The 23,666-nt window shown below is 47.7% G+C and overlaps 2 protein-coding genes across 3 annotated transcripts in view; one reads left to right on the top strand and one right to left on the bottom strand.

Annotated features, from left to right (window-relative positions):
* The window catches only part of KLHL22 (kelch like family member 22), a 39,283-nt gene extending 28,807 nt beyond the window's left edge, over positions 1 to 10,476 (bottom strand). Inside the window, exons 1-2 of the mRNA XM_077874642.1 lie at positions 10,410 to 10,476; positions 4,428 to 4,693 (exon numbers count right to left, since the gene is read on the bottom strand). Of these exons, the coding sequence (XP_077730768.1) occupies positions 4,428 to 4,654 (227 nt within the window). The 5' untranslated portion in view covers positions 4,655 to 4,693; positions 10,410 to 10,476. The remainder of the gene's footprint in view (positions 1 to 4,427; positions 4,694 to 10,409) is intronic.
* Positions 10,477 to 22,002: 11,526 nt separating this feature from the next.
* The window catches only part of MED15 (mediator complex subunit 15), a 68,674-nt gene continuing 67,010 nt past the window's right edge, over positions 22,003 to 23,666 (top strand). For both annotated transcript variants that reach the window (XM_077874621.1, XM_077874620.1), the window contains exon 1: positions 22,003 to 22,162. In XM_077874621.1, coding sequence (XP_077730747.1) covers positions 22,095 to 22,162 — 68 coding nt within the window. In that variant the 5' untranslated portion in view covers positions 22,003 to 22,094. The remainder of the gene's footprint in view (positions 22,163 to 23,666) is intronic.

Raw genomic sequence — 23,666 nt, 5'->3', positions numbered from 1 at the left:
TGCAGTGGGGAACGTCAGCTTGTTCAGGCCCCCAGTCCCCAATCCAAATCCTGGAGGCCAAGTATGTTTCAAAATTCAAATGGTTTCAACTGGAAAAACACAGCACAGCACCCATGCCATGTACGATATCACACCCCTGCAAGGTCTGGGTCAATACCTCACAACCAAACTCCTTAGTATTTTCAAAGCAAAATATAAAAGACATATACTAAGGAGGATAAAAATAGGGGTACTTGAATGGCTCAGTCGGTTAAGCATCTGCCTTCAGCTCAGGTCATGGCCCTGGAGTCCCAAGATCGAACCCCATATTGAGCTCCCTGCTCAGCAAGGGTCTACTTCTCCCTCTGCCCTCACCCTACTCATGCTCTCTCTCTTAAATAAAATATTTTAAAAAGTAAAGGAAAATAAAGTAAGCCTCACATCAGTTTAGGGCAGGTTTTATAGTTTAATGGATTTGTACCAAAATTTAAAAAACAAAAACAAAAACTCATGGAAAAAATGGCAATGTGGGAGAACCCAGCTTTCCCCATCCCCCAACAAAATTAATGACTAGAAGCTACTAACAAAAACAGCTCTAGGAGACCCCCTGAATACACTCATGAAGTTTTAGCAACACAGTAAACAAACAAACAAAAAACAAAACAACTTTCAAATTTCAGAGCTTAAGGGTTTCAGAATTATGGACCAGTATTTGCAAAAAAAAAAAAAAAAAAAAAAAAACAGTGTATGAATGAAGAGGAACTTAGGAATCCAGTTACTATGGGGTGGGCAGGTGAGGTAGGGAGATGATGTGGGAGGGCAGGGGTAAAGTGGTGCTTGCTTTCTTTCTTTCTTTCTTTCTTTCTTTTTTTTTAAGATTTTTTTATTTATTTGAGAGACAGAGCATGAGTTGGGAGAAGAGGGAGAGGAAGAAGCAGGCTCCACACTGAGTCAGGAGCCCTTTGGGGCTCAATCACAGGACCCTGGGATCATGACCTGAGCCAAGAGCAGACACTTAACTCATGGAGCCACCTAGTTGCCCCTAAAGTGGTGCTTTCAACTTTTTTTCACCTATTGAAAAGGTATTTTAGCTGCAGGAATGGATGCTGAGATCTGTGGAGGGCTACAGGCAAGGTCTCCTTTGAGTGAGTCACATTTTAAGAAAGATTGTTAGGGATCCCTGGGTGGCTCAGCAGTTCAGCACCTGCCTTCTGCCCAGGGAGTGATCCTGGAGTCCTGGGATTGAGACCCATGTCAGGCTCCCTGCATGGAACCTGCTTCTCCCTCTGCCTGTGTCTCTGCCTCTCTCTCTCTCCGTGTCTCTCATAAATTAAAAAAACAAAACAAAACAAAAAACTGTTAAGTAAGATTGTCTAACATGGAATAAAGCCCCTCTGAGCTAAGGTCTGCTGCTCTGCAGTACAATAGGGACAGGGACGGTGGTGCTGTGGAGTGGAGCTCTATACCAAGGTCTCGCTGAAGACTTTACACTGTCATTCACAAACGAGTTTAGTTTTTTTGTGTGTTGCCTATCTGTCCAATGTGGATACCAATGTTATGTAACTCTCTTTAAACCCAGGGCCGCCTGAATGGCTCAATCAGTTAAGCATCTGACTCTTGATTTCAGCTCAGGTCATGTTCTCAGGGTTGTGGGATCAGCACCCATCAGGCTCGGTGCTCAGCGCAGTCTGCTTGTCCCTCTCCCTCTGCTCATCCCCTTGCTTGTGCTTTCTCTCTCTCTCTCTTTCAATAAATAAAAAAAAATCTTTTAAAAAAATGTGGAGACTTCCTTTCTCTACTCTGAAAAAGTTTAAATAGCAATAGAGTCTGTACATAAAACGTACAACTCCACAGGACTTGTATGGGCTTCGTGTTTTTGTGGAGAATATAATTTTCTCTTTTACTTCGAGTCAAGTTCTGTCAATATGTACTTTCTACAAAATCATCAATTTTATCCAAATTTTCAAAATCACAGGCATTAAGCTGAATATAGTTGACTACCTAATAATTCACAGTATGAAAATGGAGGGAGGGATGTAAGACCCAGGGAGGCCCCATCTAGGACTGAACAGAATAGAACCTGATATATGGGGTAGAGAGCCAGGAACCAGCATAAGAGAAGTAGACAGGCAAAGCAGGAGAAGGCCACAGGAGCCCAAAGTATGAAACACACCTATTACTACAAGCCAAACAAACAAGACCCAAGATGAACAGTTTAGTCAATCCCCAAACCTTGCAGAGATTGCATACCAAAGGAGGGTTCCTGCAGGGGGTAGCTCCCATAACAAGAGCGATCCACAGAGCCTTCCAGCTCTTTGCAGTCTAAGGGGTCAGCAGCCTCCTTCAGGGAGGAGCTAGAGGCTGGGAAAAGGTACAGGACAACTAGAAAGAGCTTCCCAGAGGAAGAGGCTGAGCCTGGGAGAGAACAGGGCAGGGCAGGAAAAGCAGAGAAGGAAAAGCAGCACTACTGAGTAACTGCAAAAGCAGATGCAAGGAAGCCTGGCTATGTCTGCCCTAGGCCACCACTCGTCATGCTCTCTATAAAGTCCTTCTGGAGAACAGGAGACACTTATGAAGAAATATTTCACTCAGTAGTTCCTAAAATCAAAAAATGAGAACTGGAGTGCCTGATTGGCTCAGTCAGTGGAGTATGTGACTTTTGATCTCAGGGTCATGAGTTCAAGCCTCACATTGGGAATAGAGATTACCTTAAAAACAAACAGGGGCACCTGGTGGCTCAGTCAGTTAAGTGTCCAACTCTTAGTTTTGGCTCAGGTCATGATCTCGGGGTCATGGGATGGAGCCTCATGTCAGGCTCTGCACTGAGCGTGGAGTTTGCTTCAGATTCACTTTCCCTCTCCCTCTGCTCCTCCCCACCCACCCCACCCACTGCACACTACTTTTCTCTCTCAAATAAATAAATCTTTAAAAATAAATCTTTAAAAATAAAAAACAAAAAACTGAGAACTCTAACCAATACTGGAAGATGAAACAATGAAACAGAATCAGACCTGGAATGAGACCTAGGCCTCATCCCTGAGCCTCCTCTCACTAGGATACAATGAGGGTAGTGGCACCAATTCTTTCTAATGTGCCAATGGTCATGAAAGAGGCCATGAGAAACCCTAAGGGACAAAGAATCCATGGGGGAAGGTCAGAGGCTTAGGCCCTCAAAGTAAGATGTGGGGTGCCTGGGTGGTTTAGTCAGCTGAACGTCTGACTTCAGCAAGTCCTGATCTTGGGCCACCTCAGGCTCCACACTCAGTAGGGAGCCTACTTGTCCCTCTTCCCCCTCCTCCCACTCATGCGCTGGTATGCACACTATCTCTCTCTCTCAAACATGCAATCTTATAAAAAAGAAAAAAAAAGATGGGAAGGTATGGGTCAGAAGGTAGATGGCCAGGGAAGGGGCACAAAAGGCACAACTTGGGATCCCTGGGTGGCTCAGCAGTCTAGCGCCGCCTTCAGCCCAGGGCGTGATCCTGGAGACAGGGGATCGAGTCCCACGTTGGGCTCCCTGCATGGAGCCTGCTTCTCCCCCTGCCTGTGTCTCTGCCTTTCTCTCTCTCTCTCTTTCTCTCTGTCTCTGTCTCTCATGAATAAATAATAAAATAAAATCTTAAAAAAAAAAAAAGGCACAACTTCACATATCACACAGCTGTGTGGATAATGTGTGTATGGGACTGACCACTTGGCCTTGACCTCAGCACCAAGGGCAAGAAGCCTGTTGACCAGGGTTCATGTGGGCTTCTAGCCAGCATTATGAGAACACCACTGGAGGCAAGGGGCACTGAAAGACAAAGGCATAAATTGCCAATATCTTAAAAAGGGCACTGTATGTGTCTTTGTGTGTGAAGAGAAACCAAATATGGCAAAATACTAACAACTGGTATTCAGGTGTTTGTAATATTATTCTTTCAACTCTTCCACAGATTAGAAAATTTTCAAAATGAAATGCTGGGGAAACCAGAGTATACAGAAAATCTGTTTTATATCAAGATATAGAAATTTCATTTCATAAAATGCAATAGGACAAGTAGAGTCAAACATGCTGTCTTTTAAAACACAGGAAAAGGCAGGGGGTGGAGGGTGGGGAGCCTGGCTGGCTCAGTCGGAAGAGCATGCCACTCTTGATCACAAGGTTGTGAATTCTAGCCCCATGCTGGCTAGAGATTACTTAAAAATAAATAATTAAACTTAAAAAAAAAAGAAAAAGAAAAGAAAAGAAAAAAGAGAACATGCCCCAGAGACAGAAGAACTGAAAGAAAAAGAAGACCCCTCTGTCCCACTCACTGTAACAAGCAGTCTGAGAAGCTTGGGGTGAGCAGGGGACTTGGCAGCTTGACTGGTCCCTCCCACCTGGTCACTGTGGGTACCAACACAAATACCTAGCGGAGCCAGGATTACCTGTGTTACTTTACTTGTGAGAACATATGGAGATAACTCACCTGAAATAATCGCAGGATGCAGCCAATAGGATTCGATGGGCCTCAATGTGTCTCCCCTCCACCACCAGGACAACATCAAAGAGGATGCCACTGTCCCGGAGAGCCAGCAGCCCCCGAAGCAAGGCCTGGGAGTGCTGTGCACTCCGGTAGGTGTTGTTGACACAATGCGGGTGTGAGGGCTGCACAGGCAACTTGCACAGCTGGGTGAACTCCTGCTCCTCCGCCATCCTGACCACCACACCAGACCTCACAACTGCGGCTGTCAGCTGGCAAGACAGAGGGGACAGGGAATAAGCCAGGGTGGCAATACCAAATAGTGCACAGATTGGTCCATGGCACTTTTGTTCCTCCCACCAGTTTGCCTGTGCTTCCCCTGTGGCCTTAAACCCTCGAATTTCCTCTCCCCTCCCACTGCTTCTCCAAACTTGGGGGCTCCTTTCCTGATGACCTGTGTCCCTTCATCTCTAAGATTCTTCATTAAATGTTATCTCCTTCAGCATCTCTGGGAAACAGAAGGATTCTGGAGACTGATCTCGGTTGCGGCCCTGGCCCTACCATGGACTCACCACATGACCAACATGACTCTCAGGTTCCTCAAATGAAAAAGGGGAAATAAATTACCCTGCTGTTGGGGAAATCTAAAATTGGTAAATGATGAATATAAAGCACCAGCACAGAACCGGTTCTGAAGAACTCTTCCTCTCTCCCATTGAGAAAGAACAAAACTGGAGTGCCTGGCTGGCTCAGACAGGAGAGCATGTGACTCCTTATGTCTGGGTTGTGAGTTTGAGCCCCATGCTGGAAGTAGAGTTTACTTTAAAAAGAGAGAGAGACAGAAAGAATAAAATTGGGTTCCCTCACGTAGGAATGGATGCATAAAAATGACAACAGACCTGAATGGTGGCCAGGAGACCCAGGAGAGGGTCCAGGACCTGTCTTCTTTTGCCAAGATTCAAACACAGTAACTTCAACTAGAGCTGCTGCATTCAAGATCACCTGCAGCAGGTTTTTATTTCAAGGTTACTTTGTAATAATTGAATGTGTTCAAAACATGCACAAGGATTTGAGTTGAAGCCTCAGAAACCCAATCAATAAAACAAACCTTTGGCTGTACATTCTGAGTCAGGGGGCAAGCAGTCCTGCACTGTGCTCTGGGGCTAAGCTAAGCACTCTCTAGCCACAGCACTGCCATCCAGCCAGCAGGTGGGAACCCAGGTGAACATCTATCTACCTTCCCCACCTATGGCCATTCCACTATCCCCTCCCTTAAATTAGTTTTTTCTCTAATTCCTTGTACTGTATCTTTAAGAGAAAAAAAATGAAAGGAGCACTTAGCTGACTCACTTGGTAGAGCACAGGACTCAATCTCAGGCTTGTGAGTTCAAGCCCCATGTTGAGAGTGGAGCCTACTTAAGATTTAAAGAGAGAGAGAGACAGACAGACAGACAGACAGATATTCTACTATAAAACTTGCCAGGTGAGCACCTGGGTGGCTCAGAGAGTTAAGCATCGGCCTTTGGCTCAGGTCATGATCTCAGGTCCCTGCTTAGTAGGGAGTCTGATTCTCCTTCTCCCTCTGCTTCACCCTCTGCTCATTCTCTCTCTCATGCTTCTCTTGTCTCTCTGTTTCAAATGAATAAATAAAATATTTAATTTATTTATTCATGAGAAACATAGAGGCAGAGACATAGGCAGAGGGAGAAGCAGGCTCCATGAAGGAAGCCCGATGTGGGACTTGATCCCGGGACTCCAGGATCACGCCATGGGCCGAAGGCAGGCGCCAAACCACTGAGCCACCGAGGGATCCCCCCACATCCAACTCTTGATCTCAGCTCAGGTCTTGATCTCATGGACAAGAGTTCAAGCCCCGAACTGGGCTCCACACTGGGCATGGAGTATACTTAAAGAAAAAGACAAAAAAACCTTTGCAAAAAGAGACCTCTGTCCTCACTACTAGACTCAGGAGCACTAGCACCATCCAACATATTCTACATCCCTCTGTGGCCCCTCAGGGTGCTTCCTGGATTTGGGACCTTCACCATCTACCCACTGCTTCCTCTATACCCTGGACTGGCTCACACACAGACATCCAGGGCCAAAGGATATCCCCCACTAACCCCATCTCTTGAAACTTGAAACTCTGCCCCATGGCAATATGCCATCTTTTCTGATCCCTTCCCGTCAGTCAACACACTCTGCCCCAGCCCACCCCTCTTCCCCAGGAATCTACCCTATATTCCCAGATGCACCTCTAGCTCGATGCCTAATCCAGTTAGCAGCCCTCCCTACTGGTCTAGTTTACTTACTAGTTTTCATACAGCCACGATTTCCATGTCAGAAACCTCATGGTTTCAATGATCTCTTTTTCCTTTTTATATCTGTGTCCTATCAGACCCTCCAGCTTTGTTCTGTTTTTTTTTTTTTTTTTTTTTTTTTTTTACTTATTTATTCATGAGAGACACAGAGAGAGAAGCAGAGACATAGGCAGAGGGAGAAGCAGGCTCCCTGCAAAGAGCCTTATGCGGAACTCGATCCCAGAATCCTGGGATCACAACCTGAGTCAAAGGCAGACACTCAACCACTGAGCCACCCAGGTGCCGCTTAGGTCCTCCAGTTCTGATTCCTTCTCTCCCATCTCAGATGCCCATCCAGTTATTCCTCCATGGCCACCACCCTGGGTCAGACCACAGCACTGGCTACCAACTGGTTTCCTTCCTTGTGTCCCATCCTCCCCAGCTCCCCTGTTTAGGCTGCAGGAGGTCCCCATATGCCCAGTGAGTATCCCACCTGGCTTCTCAAGTACTGGCTCTCTACTGCCTTCTACATAGGTCTGTGATCTGGCCCTTAGACCATAAGGGACACCTGTCATCCTCTAAACCATCAGACTCCTACCTAGACCTGTCTTTAAAACCCCATATTGGTCAAGGTCTAGCTTGATGACTTCTCCCTCTGTCATTGTATCAAGAACATGACAGGCATGCTCCATCATTGAAGCTTTTCTATCTACCCACCAGCTACGGCTTTATCTCCTCCACATTGCAAAACTCCATGGCCGTTTGTACACTTGTAACCAAATGACTCTGAGCATTTAGCTCATTATCTCCAAGTCTCAGCTTCCTCCTCACTACTGTGACCACCAGGGAGTCAAGAAGACCTCTTTCTCTAAGGCTGGCAGCAGGGACTGACTGTTCCAACAGACATCCATCTTCAGTGGGTCCCCACTGCATATTAGCATTTCTGTCCCTTTGGGAAGGGATCCATGGCAGCTACATTTATTACAAATACAGAACACAGTAGGAGAAGACTGCCTCCTTGGGCAAGCAAAGCATATTTATCAAGCACAATTTAAGGAACTAAGGTAGGTCTCGAGGGCCACGTGAAGAAAATGAACCAATTCCCTGCTCTGAAGGAGCATAGCTTGGAGTGCAACACATTCAAGACCATGCATCACAGCCTTGTTCATAAAGCAAGCATTGGCCATGACCAAAAATGTCCATCCTCAGAGGACTGGACTCTGCAGCAAAGTAAGCCAACAAGAGTACTAGACAACAGTTAAAATGGGGAAACTAGAACTCAAGCTATAGTCATCAACATGGAGAAAACTCAAAGCCATGGGGGGGGGGAGCACACTAAAGAATATATGTGGTACACAAAGTTTGAAATCATGCCATCCACTTTTGTTTTTAGACAGGTGTTACAATATAACAGAGCATAGACACATTAAAGGACTTCAGGATCATGATTTTTCTCCAGGAAGGAAAAAGATAATGTTTTATTCCTTTAAAACAAACAAACAAACAAAAACAAAGACAAAACATTAGGATCCAATAAGACTAACTTTCCTGTTAGTATGAAATATTTAAAAAATAAACCCTCAAACTTATCTTTTAATATGTTCACATTCAAATTCAAAAGGCGCAGAAAGGCACTGAGACTTAAATTTTCCTCCCACTTAGACCCCAATCAGATCCTCTCCCAGAAGAAAACTACTATTCGACCTTCCCTGTCAGAGGGCATCTATAGATTCAAACGTAAATCTGTAAATCTACACCAGTTCCCCCCTTCCTTAACTTTTGCATATGAAAACTTAATATCCCTCCCACAGTCCATTGTATCCATAACCACATGTTATTTAACCAATCCTTTCAGACAGACATCAGGGTTTCCTCCAATTGTTTGCCTTAGCAGTTACAGACTGAAAGTCATTTATGTGGCTATGCCACATATACAGCAGTTATCTGAGGAAAATTTTCTAGATACAGAACTGCTGGCCCATGTTAATTTTAATGTATACTTGTCATTTGAATGCATATTGCCAAACTGCCCTCCATAGAGATTGTACTAATTTATTCTTCCACCAGCAAAGTATGAGAACCTGGTTCCAACCACTGTCTAGCTGACCAATACCATTTCTTTTTCTTTATTGTTTTTTAAGATTTTATTTATTTATTCATGAGAGACACAGAGAGAGGCACAGACACAGGCATTGGGAGAATCAGGCTCTATGCAGGAAACCTGACTCGGGACTCGATCCCGGGTCTCGATCCCGGGTCTCCCGGATCAGGCCCTGGACTGCAGGCGGCGCTAAACCGCTGCGCCACCGGAGCTGCCCATGACATTTCACTCTTTGCTGACTTAGATGAAAAATAGCATTTCATAGTGCAACTATGTTTCGGTAATTGACAAAAATTAAAAAAATTAAAAATTAAGTCAAATGCAACACTTCTTTTAAATACCTTTCCCTGCCTATTTTGCTGAAATAAAGGACGCTCTTGGGAGCTCACTCGGTGACATCTTCTGTCTCCTATTCATTTTACAGGGATTACTCTATTACGAGGTCCTTCCCTAGATTAAGTTCCCTCCCGCTCCGTACATTTCTGATTCAACTCGTCACAAGGAAGGCCCCTCCGTTCCATGTTGTTCAAAGCTTTTGAAGGCCGCAGGAAGGAAGCTTTATGTCCCAAGCAGGTACAAACTGAAGGACGTAAAATGATTTTTTATGAACTCATGGGTGACAGAATCAAAAGTATTTTTGAATTTTCAACTTAATACCATTTACTGGGCAGGCACCCCTCAGTCCTCTGAAGCGCCCCAAAAGTGTCCGCCCTCAGCAAACCCCAATCCTTGGCAGCATGAAGCGAGGTACTGCAACAAAAGGAAGAGAGACTGTTGGGAAGAGGAGAGGACGGAGTAGGTACTGATTTCCAGAATGGGGAGCCATCATTGGGGTGCCAACTCGGATGCGCTCTGGAATGAGTCTTCCAGAAAGCTGAGTTGGGGCATCGGGCGCGCCAAACCTGCCGCCCAGGCCCGGCCCCACAGAGGCCCGACGCGAAAAGGACTCCAGGCATAAGGTGATGGCGACCAGGCGACCGACCGGCGGCGACTCCGCGACTCCGGGCCGCCCAGGACTGCAAGGAGAACCCGCGCCCGACGCCCGGGGACGCGGAAATTCTGCAATGACATCGCGATCTCCGGCTTCTCTCTGGAAACCGCGCAGGTGGCGAGGTTGGACCCTCTCAGCGGCAGCCTGCGGGCTGCTGAGGAAACTGAGGCTGGCAGGCGAGGTCCAAGGTCACGCCAGGTGGTGGCAGCCAGGCCCCGCCCCACTCGCCTGTTGCAGGACCCGCCCGCGCACAGCACCGAGGGTCGCGGCTGGGAAGGCCGCGCTGAGACAGACCCGCCGCGGGCGACAGGCCGGCCCAGGGCCTCGAGGCCCGCAGGCCCCGCAGCCGCGGGGAGGCCCAGCATCTCGGCGAGCGCCAGCTCCCCGCCCCGCTGCACCCGGGGGTCCCGCCCGCCGCGCCCCCGCCACGTCAGGCCGCGGGCTCGCCTCAGGCCGCCACTCCCGCGCCCGCGGCCCGCGCCCGCCCCTGCGTCCTCGCGCCCCTCGAGCTGCTCGCCCGGGCTCGGCTGCCGCCCGCCGCCCGCCCCCCGTGCTCCCCGCCGCCCGACCCGCTCGGCCCGCGCCTCGCAGCTCACCTGGTGCCGCCGCAAGCCGAGGCCGCACTCGCCGGAGGCGGGAGCGGGGCGGGCGGGCGGCCGCGGGGCGGGGCCTTGGCGAGTCACGTGGCCGCGCCGCGCAGGCGCCGGGCGGGGGCGGAAGGAGGCGGGGGGCGGGGGCGCCTCGCTGGGGGGCTGGAGCGGGGGGCGCCGCCCCGGGCGACTCTTCCGCGGATGCGGCTCTGGCCTCGGCCCAGCCCAGGAGAGCTGCGGCCGCCGGGGTGACCGTGCGCCTCTGCACCGGGCATAGTTCTGGCACCTGGCGGGGCTGAACGAATGAATGAGTGAATAAATGAAGCGATGCCTTTTGGGAAGGGTCGCGCCCTGTAAACCTGTTTCCTCCTTCTTTCTCTCGTTTCCTCCCTCCCAAATTCCCTCCCTCACTCATCCCTTCCATCCACTTCCTTCATTTCTTTCCTCCTCATTACCGCTCGCTCACTCATTCTCTCATTCATTCCCTCACTCACTCGTTCCCGCCCTCCCTCGCGATCCCTTTAGCTCCAGGAGCCTCTGCTGATCGCCTGCCCTCTGCTGGGTGTTGGGGAGAAGAGATTGGACCCTGTCAGCGTTAAAGGGTATTCCTGTTTACCGAGACTCTGGAATAAATCCAATTCCCATTCCCAAAGGCTGGACCCAGCAGTACGCCGGGAGGCTCTTAGCATTCATTTTTCTACGCCTCACCTGCAAGAGGATCTTGTCCTCCGAGGCTCACCTGTAATTGCCGTGTCCAGAGGTTCCAGCCAGCAGAGCCTCCTGGTAGATAAAAATCGGGATGTCCTACACTGATGTTTATGGGGCGTTACGGGGGGGGGGGGGAAGATGTGACTAGGGATGGCTCGTGGTTAAAAGGGGGTACAGGAAAGGAAGAAAGTAAATGAAAGAGAAGCACTGGGGCAGCCCCGGTGGCTCTGCGGTTTGGCGCCGCCTTCGGCCCAGGGCGTGATTCTGGAGACCCGCGATCGCGATCGAGTCCCAGGTCGGGCTCCTGGCATGGAGCGTGCTTCTCCCTCTGCCTGCGTCTCTGCCTTTCTCTCTCTCTCTTTCATGAATAAATTAAAAATCTTTAAAAAAAGAGAGAGAGAGAGAGAGAAGCACTGTTCTGGCTGAGCCTAATGTCTAAACAATGGCCAGGAGAGTAGGACCAGACTCTGGGATCAGGGGTTCCCAATGGGAATGGGCTTCTGGGAAGACTTTCTGGAGGAGGTGAGCCCCTAGCTACCTAACAGATGAGAACTTTTGGGGAGTGGGAGAAGCATTCCAGGAACGGGAGTGTCAGCAAAGGCACAGAGACGAGATCCTGTGAAGTGAATAGTCTGGAAACTACCAGAAGTTTCTGAGTCTGAAGAGAAAACTAGAAATGACCCTACCTCTGGAGGTGCAGGTGGATGTGGCCCTGAGGGCAGCCTTCAGTGAGGACATGGGTTGCAGACTCTGGACTAGAGAGTAGGAGGAGGCTGAGTATGGAGGCAGCAGTGAAGCTACAACCTCGGGTGGGCAGGGAGTGGGGACAGGGAGGTGCTGGCTGAAAACCTGGGAAGGAGGCAAGTTCTTCACTACTACACATGAGTAATGAGTGAGGAAGAGTGAACCCATGAGATGGTGGAGAACAATGAGACTACACCCATCACAAGGAGATTGGAGGAAGAGCAGGTTTGGAGGAAGACAAGGCTCACTTTGGCCCCAGGAAGGGTAAAGAGACTGCAGATGTCCAGCTGAGGACTTTTCAGGCTGGAGGTAAAATCATGGACATATCATACACTTCAGCCAGAGGTGATACACTGAGCCAGAACAAGTATGAAAAAAAGAGAGTGAGTTGAGGGCAGAGCACAAGGCATACTGGTGTTCCAAAGGACACCCAGAAAGCAGGAACCCGTAGAGTAGACAGGGGAGGAATAATCTCAAAGGTCCAAGGGGCTGGGTATGAGGGTGGCCTCAGAGGGGAGAAGAGGCAAAGCCCCTGGATCTGCTCCAGAGAGGCCTTTCCTTGGAGTGGCAGAAGGCAGCCTGCAGGGACTGAGCTATGAAAGGAGGGGAGAACAAGAAGACTGCAAGGGTGGGTCTGGGCTCTGAGATGAGGACAGATGGGACCACAACTTGAGAGACCAAAGAGATCACCTTCAGGATGGAGAGAGGAGCTAGAGGGTGAAGAGGATGAGGATGAGTGAAGGGGAGAAGGCCAGGAGCAAAGTGGAGTAAGGCCAAGCCTTGTCTTCTTGGAGCTAGAGGGACCATCATCCCAAATATACCCAGATCAAGTCAGTGGCTCCCCCACTGGAAAATTCTAGAGGAGGGGAGTGTCAAGGGAAGAGAAAACCCCAGAAGCTGTGGTGTGCAGGATAATCTGGTGTCCTCCCATGGATGTGTTTGCTTTCTAGGAGATCCCTGAGGGTACAAACTTCCACCCAGTCCTCCATGGCTATATTCCCAGAACCTAGAACAGAGCTACCACTGAATAGGTTCTAAGAAAAATAAGTGGAGGGAATCGGAGAAAAATAAGAGGCTGAGAAACTGGTTAAAGAACTGATACAGGGGCAGCCCCAGTGGCGCAGCGGTTTAGCGCCGCCTGCAGCCTAGGGCGTGATCCTGGAGACCCTGGATCGAGTCCCATGTCAGGCTCCCTGCATGGAGCCTACTTCTCCCTCTGCCTGTGTCTCTGCCTCTCTCTCTCTGTCTCTCATGAATAAATAAATAAATAAATAAATAAATAAATAAATAAAATAAAGAACTGATACAGATAATGGAAAACTTTCTAAACTTCAACCCAATGGAAGATATTTCAAAAGAAAAGCCAAACACACTTGTCTGCTACACAATTTGGTCGCAGACATCCTAAACAAAAAATAATTGAGGAAACTTTGCAACAAACTTGAGAGCAAGTGTCAAATACTATATAAAAAATTCATACAAGGAGTACCTGGGTGGCTTAGTCTGTTAAGCATCTGCCTCTGGCTCAGGTCATGATCTTAGATCATGGATTTGATCCTCATTGGGCTTCCTGCCCAGCAGGGGGTCTGCTTCTCCCTCTCCCTCTGCCCCTCCTCCCTGCTTGTGCTCCCCCCCCAAATAAATAAATAAAATCTTTTAAATTTTTAAAAATATTTTATTTATTTATTCATGAGAGACACAGAGAGTGAGAGGCAAAGACATAGGCAGAGGGAGAAGACTTGGGGGAAGTCCCCTGATGTGGGACTCCATCCTGAACCCAGGATCATACCCTGAGTTAAAGGCAGATGCCCAACTGCTGAGCCACCCAGGTGTCCCAACAAAATCTTTTTTTTTTTAATTATTTATTTGTTCATGAGAGACATAGAGAGGCAAAGACATAGGCAGAGAGAGAAGCAGGCTCCTTAAGGGGAGCCCGATGAAGGACTTGATCCTGGTACTTTGGGACCACACTCTGAGCTCAAGGGAGACACAACTGCTGAGCCACCCAGGTGCCCCAATAAATGAAATCTTTTTAAAAATTTCACACAAAACGATAAAAATACTAGGGTTCCAATGGTTAGGTGGAAATGGACATAAATGGATAATATTCAAAAGAGAATAAACAAATTTAATACCTTCAAGAATCATCAACATTAAGGAAAGTGAAAAAAAAAAGCAAATGATACAATATATCAGTGAATATCTTTGCAACATATATAGCAGACAAAAGATTATTACCCAGAATATATAAAGAACTTCTAAAAATCGATAATTAATCAATGGGCTAAATGTCTGGTAACAGATATTTACTAGAAACTCACAGAAAAGGGCAGTCCCCGTGGCTCAGCGGTTTAGCGCCGCCTTCGGCCTGGGGCATGATCCTGGGGACTCGGATCGAGTCCCGTGTTGGGCTCCCTGCATGGCGCCTGCTTCTCCCTCTGCCTGTGTCTCTGCCTCTCTCTCTTTCTCCTCTCTGTGTATTCTAATGAATAAATAAATAAAATATTAAAAAAAAAGAAACAGAAAAGGAAGTCCCAGTGATATAAACAAAAGAAGTCAAGTTCAATCTCATTAGCCATCCGGAAACGCAAATAATACAGCACATTTTCATACATTGTTAAAGGAAAAAGTCATTCTGTGACTTGTTAAAACAGGAAGGAAGACTATTCAGGAACACTATTGCAACAGGGGTATGCCAAGAGAGAGAGAGATTAGGCTGAGCTCTGAATACAACAAAGACAGTTGGGGATTTGTAGGAAAGAGCTGACTGAGGGGATCAGTAGATGTAAAATTACTAATAACAGACATCAAGGGAGGGAGATTTTTGCTAAATTGGCCTATCAGGCTTATCATGGCTGGAGGATAAAGAATTTGACTGGGTATCAAAGGTGGGGGATGCTCCCTGAACTGATTTAGTAGAATTCTTTGCTAAGACTAAACTAGACAGGCCAACATTGAAGCTTGGTTAGGAAGAGAGCTCAGAGGAGCCCAACTAAAGTTTGGTCAAGGAGAGAGCCTTTGTCAACATGAGCACAGCAAATATAAATAAGATGAGATCTAGTGTTGGTTGATGAGGGTGAGAATGTACATACACTGCTGACGAGAACGTAAATCAGAACAGCTAATTTGGAGCATACAGTGTTTTTAAAAATATATCTGCAAATTCTTTGACTCTCCTCCCTTCTCAAAAGGTAAAGCTGAATCTTCCTCCTCTTGAATGTGAGCTGGACTTAGTGACTGTGTCTTCTAAGGACTAGAATGAGGCAGAAGAAAAAGCCTGTGGCTTTCAAGGCCAGGCCATAAAAGATGTTGTTGCAGCTTCTGTCTTGCTCAGTCTGCAGGAAGTGAGCCACCATGTCAGGAAGACACACAACCAGCCCTAAAGAAAGACCTCCATGGAACTGAGACCTCTATCAAATCCAGCACCCACTTGCCAGCCACGCATGAGCTGCATTGGAGGCAGATCCTCCAGTCTTGGCCAGGCCATAGTCTTCTGAAGTCCCACATCTGCCTGGAATCTCAAGAGAGACTGAACCAGGGACCTAGTTAAACCTCTCCTGAATTGCTGACCCATAAAAACTGTGAAAGATAATAAATGTTGATTACTGTCATTTTAAGATGCTTGAATGTGGAGTAATTTGTTAGGCAGCAGCGTTAGATAACTAACCCCTACAACGACTGGCAGTAGCTATTAACATTTAAATAAAATGTAAAGTGGCTCTCTGCAAACCAATGATTGCCCTTCTGGGTGTCTATATTGGAGAAATACTCCCAGAGGGAGTATCCCAGGGATCCCTGATTTTCTTAATATCATTTTCTTTTCTCTAGCCTACTTTGTTATAATAACAAGGTATATAGGATATCCCTGGGTGGCTCAGCAGTTTAGCGCCTGCCTTCGGCCCAGGGTGTGATCCTGGAGTCTCAGGATTGAGTCCTGCATTGGGCTCCCTGCATGGAGCTTGCTTCTTGCTCTGCCTGTGTCTCTGCCTTTCTCTCTCTCTCTGTCTGCCTCTCATGAATAAATAAACAAAATCTTTAAAAAAAAGAATAAGGTATATAATAAGTATAATATACCAAGTATGTGTTAATTGACCTTGTTTTTGGTAGGAGTCCCGGTCAACAGTAGGCTGTCAGTAGTTACTCAAAAATTAAATGCGGATTTTCAACTGTGCAGAAGTTGGCACCTCTAAGGCCTGAGTTGTTCAAGGGTCCACTGTATATACATCCTGCCTTTGACCTCCCCCCCCCAACAATTCCATTCTTACACACACACACACAAACACACAATTAACAGTAATTTCTTAATGTCACCAAGTAGTCAAGTGATCACATTTCCCAATTACTCTACACATGTTCTCCTTTGTCGCTTTTTTTGGGGGGTTTGTTTTTTCATTTCTAATTTTTTAAAAAGATTTATTTATTTATTCATGATAGACATAGAGAGAGAGAGGCAGAGACACAGGAGGAGGGAGAAGCAGGCTCCATGCCGGGAGCCTGACATGGGACTTGATCCCGGGACTCCAGGATCACACCCTGGGCCAAAGGCAGGCGCTAAACTGCTGAGCCACCCAGGGATCCCCTAATTTCTAATTATTTAAAAATAGGTTCCATGCCCAACATCGTGCCCAACATCAAGCCCAACGTCAAGCCTAATGTAGGGTTTGAACTCATGATCCTGAGATCAATACTTCAGCTGAGATCAAAAGTCAGACACTGGGCAGCCCTGGTGGCTTAGTGGTTTAGGGCCACCTTCAGCCCAGGGTGTCATCCTGGAGACCTGGAATCGAGTTCCGCATCAGGCTCCCTGCATGGAGCCTGCTTCTCTCTCTGCCTGTCTCTCTCTCTCTCTCTTTCTGTGTGTGTCTCTAATAAATAAATAAAAGATTAAAAAAAAAAAAAGTCAGACACTGAACTGACTGAGCTATCCAGGCACCCTTTAGGTTTTGTCTTTGTTTTGTTGTTGCTTTTTGAAGTTTCTACGAATCAAGATCCAAACTGCATACAGCTGGGAGACCTTGAAAGTCTCTTTTAATCTTCAGGTTCCCTTCCATCTCGTGTTTTTCTTCTTGTTGAAGAAACCAGGTCTTTTGATCCGTAGCTTCACCCAGACTGAATTTTGTAGTCTATAATGTGATGACTGCTGGCAGGTATGCAAAGTGCTCCCTTCTTAGAAAAAAGGTGAAAAACTGTAAAAATTATGTGATAGGCCCTTAAGGAAAATTTCATACTTCAAGGGAGTACTATGCATTGTATAGAATACACCCTTTTCACCTATCAGATTACAGTCTTTCCTTGCCCTAGCTGATTTACAACCGTACAATGTAGATAATAGCAATGCAAAAATAATTCTTGTCCATAGACATGCAAATCATGCCAGGTGGAGACTCAACTGGATTTTCTTCCTCCACTGTAGGAGAGGCCAGTTTTGTCTCATTTACATTTTCATTGCAATATTCCCCAATACTAAAAAAACTAATAAGATGTTACCAGCTTGCTTGCTTGCTTGCTTTTAAGATTTATGATTTATTTATTTACTGATTGGTTGACCCAGTTAGTAAAGCATCTGCCTTTGACTCGGGTCATGATCCCAGGGTCCTAGGATCAAGCCCCATGTCAGGCTCCCTATGTCGGGCTCCTTGGGAGAGCTTGCTTCTCCCTCTCCTCCCTACTTGTGCTCTCTCTCTCTCTCAAATAAATAAATAAATACATCTTTTATTAATAAAGAGATTTTATTTACTTGAGAAAGAGCATGAGCAGGAGGGGCAGGGGGAGAGGGAGGGAGAATCTCGAGCAGACTTTGCTGAGCATGGAGCCCAACAAGGGGCTTGATCTTATGACCCTGAGATCAGGGCCCAGAGATCACAACCTGACCCAGAACAGAGTTGGACACTTAATCGCCTACATCACCCAGGCACTCCTGTTATCAGATTTCTGTTCAGTGAGTTAATATCTGCATGAAAGTTATGATTTTACCTGCTTTATAAAAAAGATTTTACTTATTTATTTTACAGAGCAAGATGGAGAGAGGGAAGGAGCAGAGGAAACAAACAAGTGGACTCTGTACTGAGTGTGGAGCCAGACTGGGGGCTCGATCCCACAACCCTGAGATCATGAGCTGAGGCAAAATCGAGAGCCAACTGCCTAACTGACTGAGCCACTCAGGTGTCCCAATTTTATCTATTTTTAAAAATCTCTTTTAATATGTGTAATATTTGAAATTCCATCAAATGTAAGAGCTTTCAAATATAAGTCCCTAGAACTCAGGACCCATGTTTAGTGCCTGGGCTGAGGAAATCTTCTGAAACTCTAACAGAGATCTGTGCACAAAGATGTTTGTTATATCTTGCCTGTACTAGGAAATCAAACATCCAGAATCTAAATGTCCAAGAACAAGGGAACGAGTAAGATGTGACAGATTTCATAGATTGGTATAGGACACTATTATTAAAATTATATTTTAGGGGTGCCTGGGTGGCTCAATCGGTTAAGCATCCAACTCGATTTCAGCACAGGTCACGATCTCAGGGTGTTGAGATGAAGCCCCACATAGGGCTCTGCACTCAGCATGGAATCTGCTTAAGATTCTCTCTCTCCCTCTGCCTCTGCCCCTCCTCCTGCTTGGGCTCTCTCTCTCTCTCTCTCAATAAATAAAATCTTTTAAAAAATGCATTTTACACTGGTTACAGTTGGTCCTACATAGACTTGCCCATGATGTGGTTTTATAATATAAATTATAATTAAAATTCCAGTTACTAAAGGATTGTTAATACTTGGGGATATACTTATGGTATGATGTTAGGTTTACAGTACAGGATCAAATGGCATCTACACCATGACTTGTATTTTTTAAACTAAAGGGTGGGTGGGGAAAGATGGAAAATTCATCAAAATATAAACGATGGCAGCCTCTGAATGATGGGATTTATAATGTTTGGTCCTTCTCAAGTTTCCAAGTATTGTTTTTAGGAGAAATAATCACCACTGCTCCCCACACACACACCAGCCCTGCCATCCACACACAGAATTGATTGCAGGCTCTAGGCTAAACATAGTAGAGGGGTTATATTGAGCAGGTGCTGGGGGGGAAGGGGGGGGCAGATGATCACCTTTCATGGACTTGATTACCAAAGCAAGGAGTGGAATCAGAGGAATCCTCACGTGAGTTTGAAGGGAGACAGAGACGGAGGCTCAAAGAATATGTGCAAGGCTCCCTAGAGGGAAAGAAGTTCATCTGCCCCAGATGCTTCCAGCTCCCAGCTCCTGCAGGGCCCAGAATGATATTCACAAAATGTGTGACTAGTGGATCACTAGTGGATCCATGGTAAGGTAGCCTGCAAGAACCAGGAGGACAGAGACTTAATCACTCTCAAGTCATGTGGGATACAGGTCAAGCATGGGCATGGCTTCAGCTTCCTCCATCATTCATCCTCAGGATCTAAACCATCCACTTTCACACTGGGGTCCCAGGGAAGGGGGAAGGTCTATAGGTGTTGAGAGAGTGCAGGTCCATTTCAGGATCCATCTTCTCTTGGTCGTCCTGTTTCCCTAGGCTAAGAGGTCTGTGGCTGTCTCTACCTCCTCTCCTTCCTTCGTCACCCATTTGGATTCTAACCAAGGACCATTGCCATATGAGTTACCACCTCTGGGCCCCAAACAAAGGGACAAGTAGAACTAGAGCTCTGGAGCAAACATTAAAGGGTGTAGAACTTAATTTTATCCCAATGATAAACTCTTGACAGGCCCCAGCCTCTGTCTGTCTGTGAATCTGTGTCTGTGGCTCTATCAGCCTTCCAAAACCAGAGTGCAGAGGGGAAGAGATGTCCTGGGGACCCTATTGGGTTGGGCATGATATGAAGTCCACCCTTTTCTTCCAGAGCTCCAGGGAGTCTCATTTGCCAAAGGGTTTGACATTGAGGACGGATTTTGCCAGTGAAATTATGAGACCAATAAATTGATGAACAGAATGTGCAGAGCCAAGGATCTAAATAACAAAATGCACTTGAAGCCCATATACAATATAGGATACACTGCAATCATATCATTGGGAAGGTATTTAGAAAAGTGTTTAGATGTCAACCTAAAATGTGCAAGTTGGCTCAATTGGTAGAGTATGTGACTCTTGCTCTTAGGATCGTGAGATCAAACCCTATGGTGAGTGTGAAGTGTACTTTTAAAAAAAAGTTTAAAATGTGCAAAAGAGTGGTGATGGTTGTACAACCTTATGAGTAGGTGAACAATACTAAGAAACACTGAATTGCACACTTTTTTTTAAAGATTTTATTCATTTATTCATGAGACACAGAGAGAGAGAGGCAGAGACATAGGCAGAGGGAGAAGCAGGCTCCCTATGGGGAGCCTGATAGGGGACTTGATCCTGGGACTCCAGGATCACGCCCTGAGTTGAAGGCAGACACTCAACCACTGAGTCACCCAGGCATCCCTGAATTGTATACTTTATTATTTTTTTAATTATTTATTTATTTATGATAGTCACGCACACACAGAGAGAGAGAGAGGCAGAGACACAGGCAGAGGGAGAAGCAGGCTCCATGCACCGGGAGCCCGACGTGGGATTCGATCCCGGGTCTTCAGGATAGCGCCCTGGGCCAAAGGCAGGCGCCAAACCGCTGTGCCATCCAGGGATCCCCTGAATTGTATACTTTAAAGAGGTAAATTATATCCCAGTTTTTAAAAATGTGCAAGAGGAATATAGATAGGGTGATCAATCATGCCATTTGACCTGAGATGCAGGACTTTCAGAGATAAAACCCAGAGAGTCCTATGCAAACCAGGACAAGTTGATCATCCTAAGTACAGAGTTTTTAAAACGTATTTTTAAGAGAATGAACAAAAAGTTTGAAGATCATGAAAAGCTCTCAACACAAGGCCTGAAACCCTGTGGGGAAGAGGGGCCCCTCTGGGGAACCTGCTCACATTCTCTCTCTCAGTGGTCCACACTGCAGCCCCCTACCCCAAGCTCCTGCCTGGGACACAGAGACAAAGGGTGTTCATAGCCTAGCCTGGGTCTGGCACTTCACAGACACCAGTCAGTGCCCACTCACACTCTTTGAGGCCCATGTTGGTGACTGCTCACTTGGCACTTGGGAACCATCTAGGTTTAGGATTTTTGCCACCTACCCCCCACCCCAAAACCCCTGAGGCACAGACAAGGGCCACATAGATTCCATCCAGCAGAACTCTGATAATCCTCAAAGTATCCTTGGCTCCTCCCACCCCCTTGCATCCCACCTCCAGCTCACTTGCCTCCACCTTCACCCAACAAGTTTGTGTGCCGTCAGGCCTCAAGCAAGGATCTGGACTGTGCTCAAACGGGGACGTGGCTGTTGGGCCAAGCAAGATTGCCCATGTCCAGAATTTTTTTTTAAGATTTCGTTTACTCACGAGAGACACACACAGAGAGGCAGAGACACAGGCAGAGGAAGAAGCAGGCTCCATGCGGGGAGCCTGACGTGGGACTCCATCCCGGGTCCCCAGGATCACGCCCTGGACCGTAGGCGTTGCTAAACCACTGAGCCACCTGGTGCTGCCCCAAGTCCGGAATTAAATAAATGTGGCTTAGGCTCCTTTTATCACCACCCTTTACAAAATACAGTGGGATATGAGATCCAAAAGGCTAGCAGAAAGAAGCAGTGACCGAAGTCTATGTGGTCACACTTTGGATGTGGCGCTGTAAGGTAGTGGTGGGAAAGCAGAGCCCAGATCACTTTGGCGTAGTACTTGGCCCACAGTAGGTGCTGCGAAATATGTGATAAATAAACAATCTCCATAGCATCCGCTGTAGACTTGCCAGCAGCTTGGCCGAAGGGTGCAGATCTCATGCTGGTGGTGAGGCCAGCAGAGAGTATGGGTCACAAGAGATTCAGGTGGCCAGGGTAGGCCGGCTGCAGGGAGTACCAGGAGTACTATGCAGCCATGGCTCTTCCACACCGGTCGGGTCAGCCCCGAGCACCTGGAATTCCCGTCCCGCGCGGTAGAGGCGCTAGAGGAGGGGCCATGGTTTGGGGTAAGCGGGAGGCCGCTGAGAAGTCGCCCTGAGCGGTCCCGAAACTCCATTTCCCACAGGTCCCTGCGCGCGACTCCATTTCCCACAATCCCCGCTCGGCTTCCGGCGCGGCGGAGGCGACTCCGACGGCTTCCGGGTTTGGGCCTGGCGCTGCGGTAGAGGCGGCGGCGGCGGCGGCGGAGCGGGACGCGGGCGGTGGGAGCGGAGGGACCGGTATGGACGTTTCGGGGCAGGAGACCGATTGGCGGAGCACCGCCTTCCGGCAGAAGTTGGTCAGTCAAATGTGAGTAGGGGCTGGGCTAGAGGGCGAAATCTCCGGACCTTCCCCCCCTTAGCCCTCCCGCGCGCGGAGGGCGAGGCCCGGGTGGGACTCGCGGGAGACCTAGGGCGGCCGGACCCGCTGGGGCCTGGGGGTTCCGAGAGCCGAAGGTTCCCGGGGCTCGCGTGAGTCCAGGGCGCGGCTGAGCTCTCGGCTGTCCTTTCCATTCTTGGCTGATATGGACTCTTCGTTAGCTTTCCCGGGGCCAAACTCTGCAAACCCAGCGAGCTCTGGCTTATGAGTCATCGTCCTGAGCGTTCTCATTCGTCATTTGTGTGCTTTGGTTGCAGACTTTCCCCTGCTTTGAATCACACTGAATTCGAAAAAGGAAGGGGGCAGCCCGTGGCGGCTTTAGCAGATCTGGGTGTTTTGTGACTCGTCTTTAAGAAAAGCACATCAGAGTGAGAGAAAGAGATTGCAGCGGGGTGGGTGGAAGATGAGGTTGGGAAGCTAGTCCTTGGGGCTGTGGGTGGTGGGGGATGGAGAATCTTAAAGGTAACCTGCCTCCCCCGCGCCCCAGTCCCGCCCCAGTGTGGATTTTGCTAAGGGTGGCAGGAAGAGGCTGTCAGGAAGCGACCGTCGGTTGGGAGGAGGGAGTGAAGAGCTGGGGTTAATACCTTTTCCCCACAGTTTCAGCTGCTGAACCCCTCAATGCAGGGGCTGCCACTGAGCCCTAGGCTTCACCTAGTGGAACTCCAGCTCCTCACCACCCACTGCTTGTTTCGTTCAACAGTATTTTACTGAGCTTACTGGTGTTGTGCTAGCCACAAATTCGCCTGAGACAGCCCCTGCCTGCCCTCTGGGAACGCATTACTATAAAGAAGCAGTTGCAGTGCGGTGCAGTTCTTTCTCCTAGGAAGAATGGACAGTTTGAGCAGGGCAGAAGCAGCCTTCTGGAGTAGGTGGCAAATAGATTGTGCCCTAAAAAGACAAGTAGGAGTGTGAAAGGCCATCATTCCAAGCTGAGTAGTGGAGAAGTATGAACTCTCACTGCATTGGAGGATATTGCTATAGGCTGAATTCTGGGGATTGAGGAGTAACGAGGTTCAGGAGATGGTAATGGAATGAGGGTGAGCAGGTGCTGACATGTTAGCGGTGGGAGTGTTGTGCTAAGGAGTTGAGCCTGTATTTGGCATGTGGCCTGCTTTGAGGTAGTGAAATGCCAGAGTTGGGAAGATTCCCGGAGTCCCTGGAGATGGATCAAGAACAGAAGAGAGAGGCCAGTTAGGCCATTATGAGTTTTGAACTCTTGGGGTTTGAGGACCTGTCATTTTTCATCCTTGTGTTCCTACTGCTAGATCACTGCCTGTCACATTGCTCCATAAAATGGTTGTGGAATGACTTAGTAAGAGAGTATAAAAGCCTGTACTAGACAGTGGTGGAAACTGAAAGAGGAAGACCATTCCAGAGAAAGGGGAGAGCAAGCTTAGACAGTCCTTGATGACTAAACTGAATGCCGGGGGGGAGG

This window comes from Canis aureus, chromosome 27 (assembly GCF_053574225.1).
Source record: "Canis aureus isolate CA01 chromosome 27, VMU_Caureus_v.1.0, whole genome shotgun sequence".
NCBI classification, from domain to species: Eukaryota; Metazoa; Chordata; class Mammalia; order Carnivora; family Canidae; genus Canis; species Canis aureus.
This window is presented reverse-complemented; position numbering and strand designations above follow the sequence as displayed.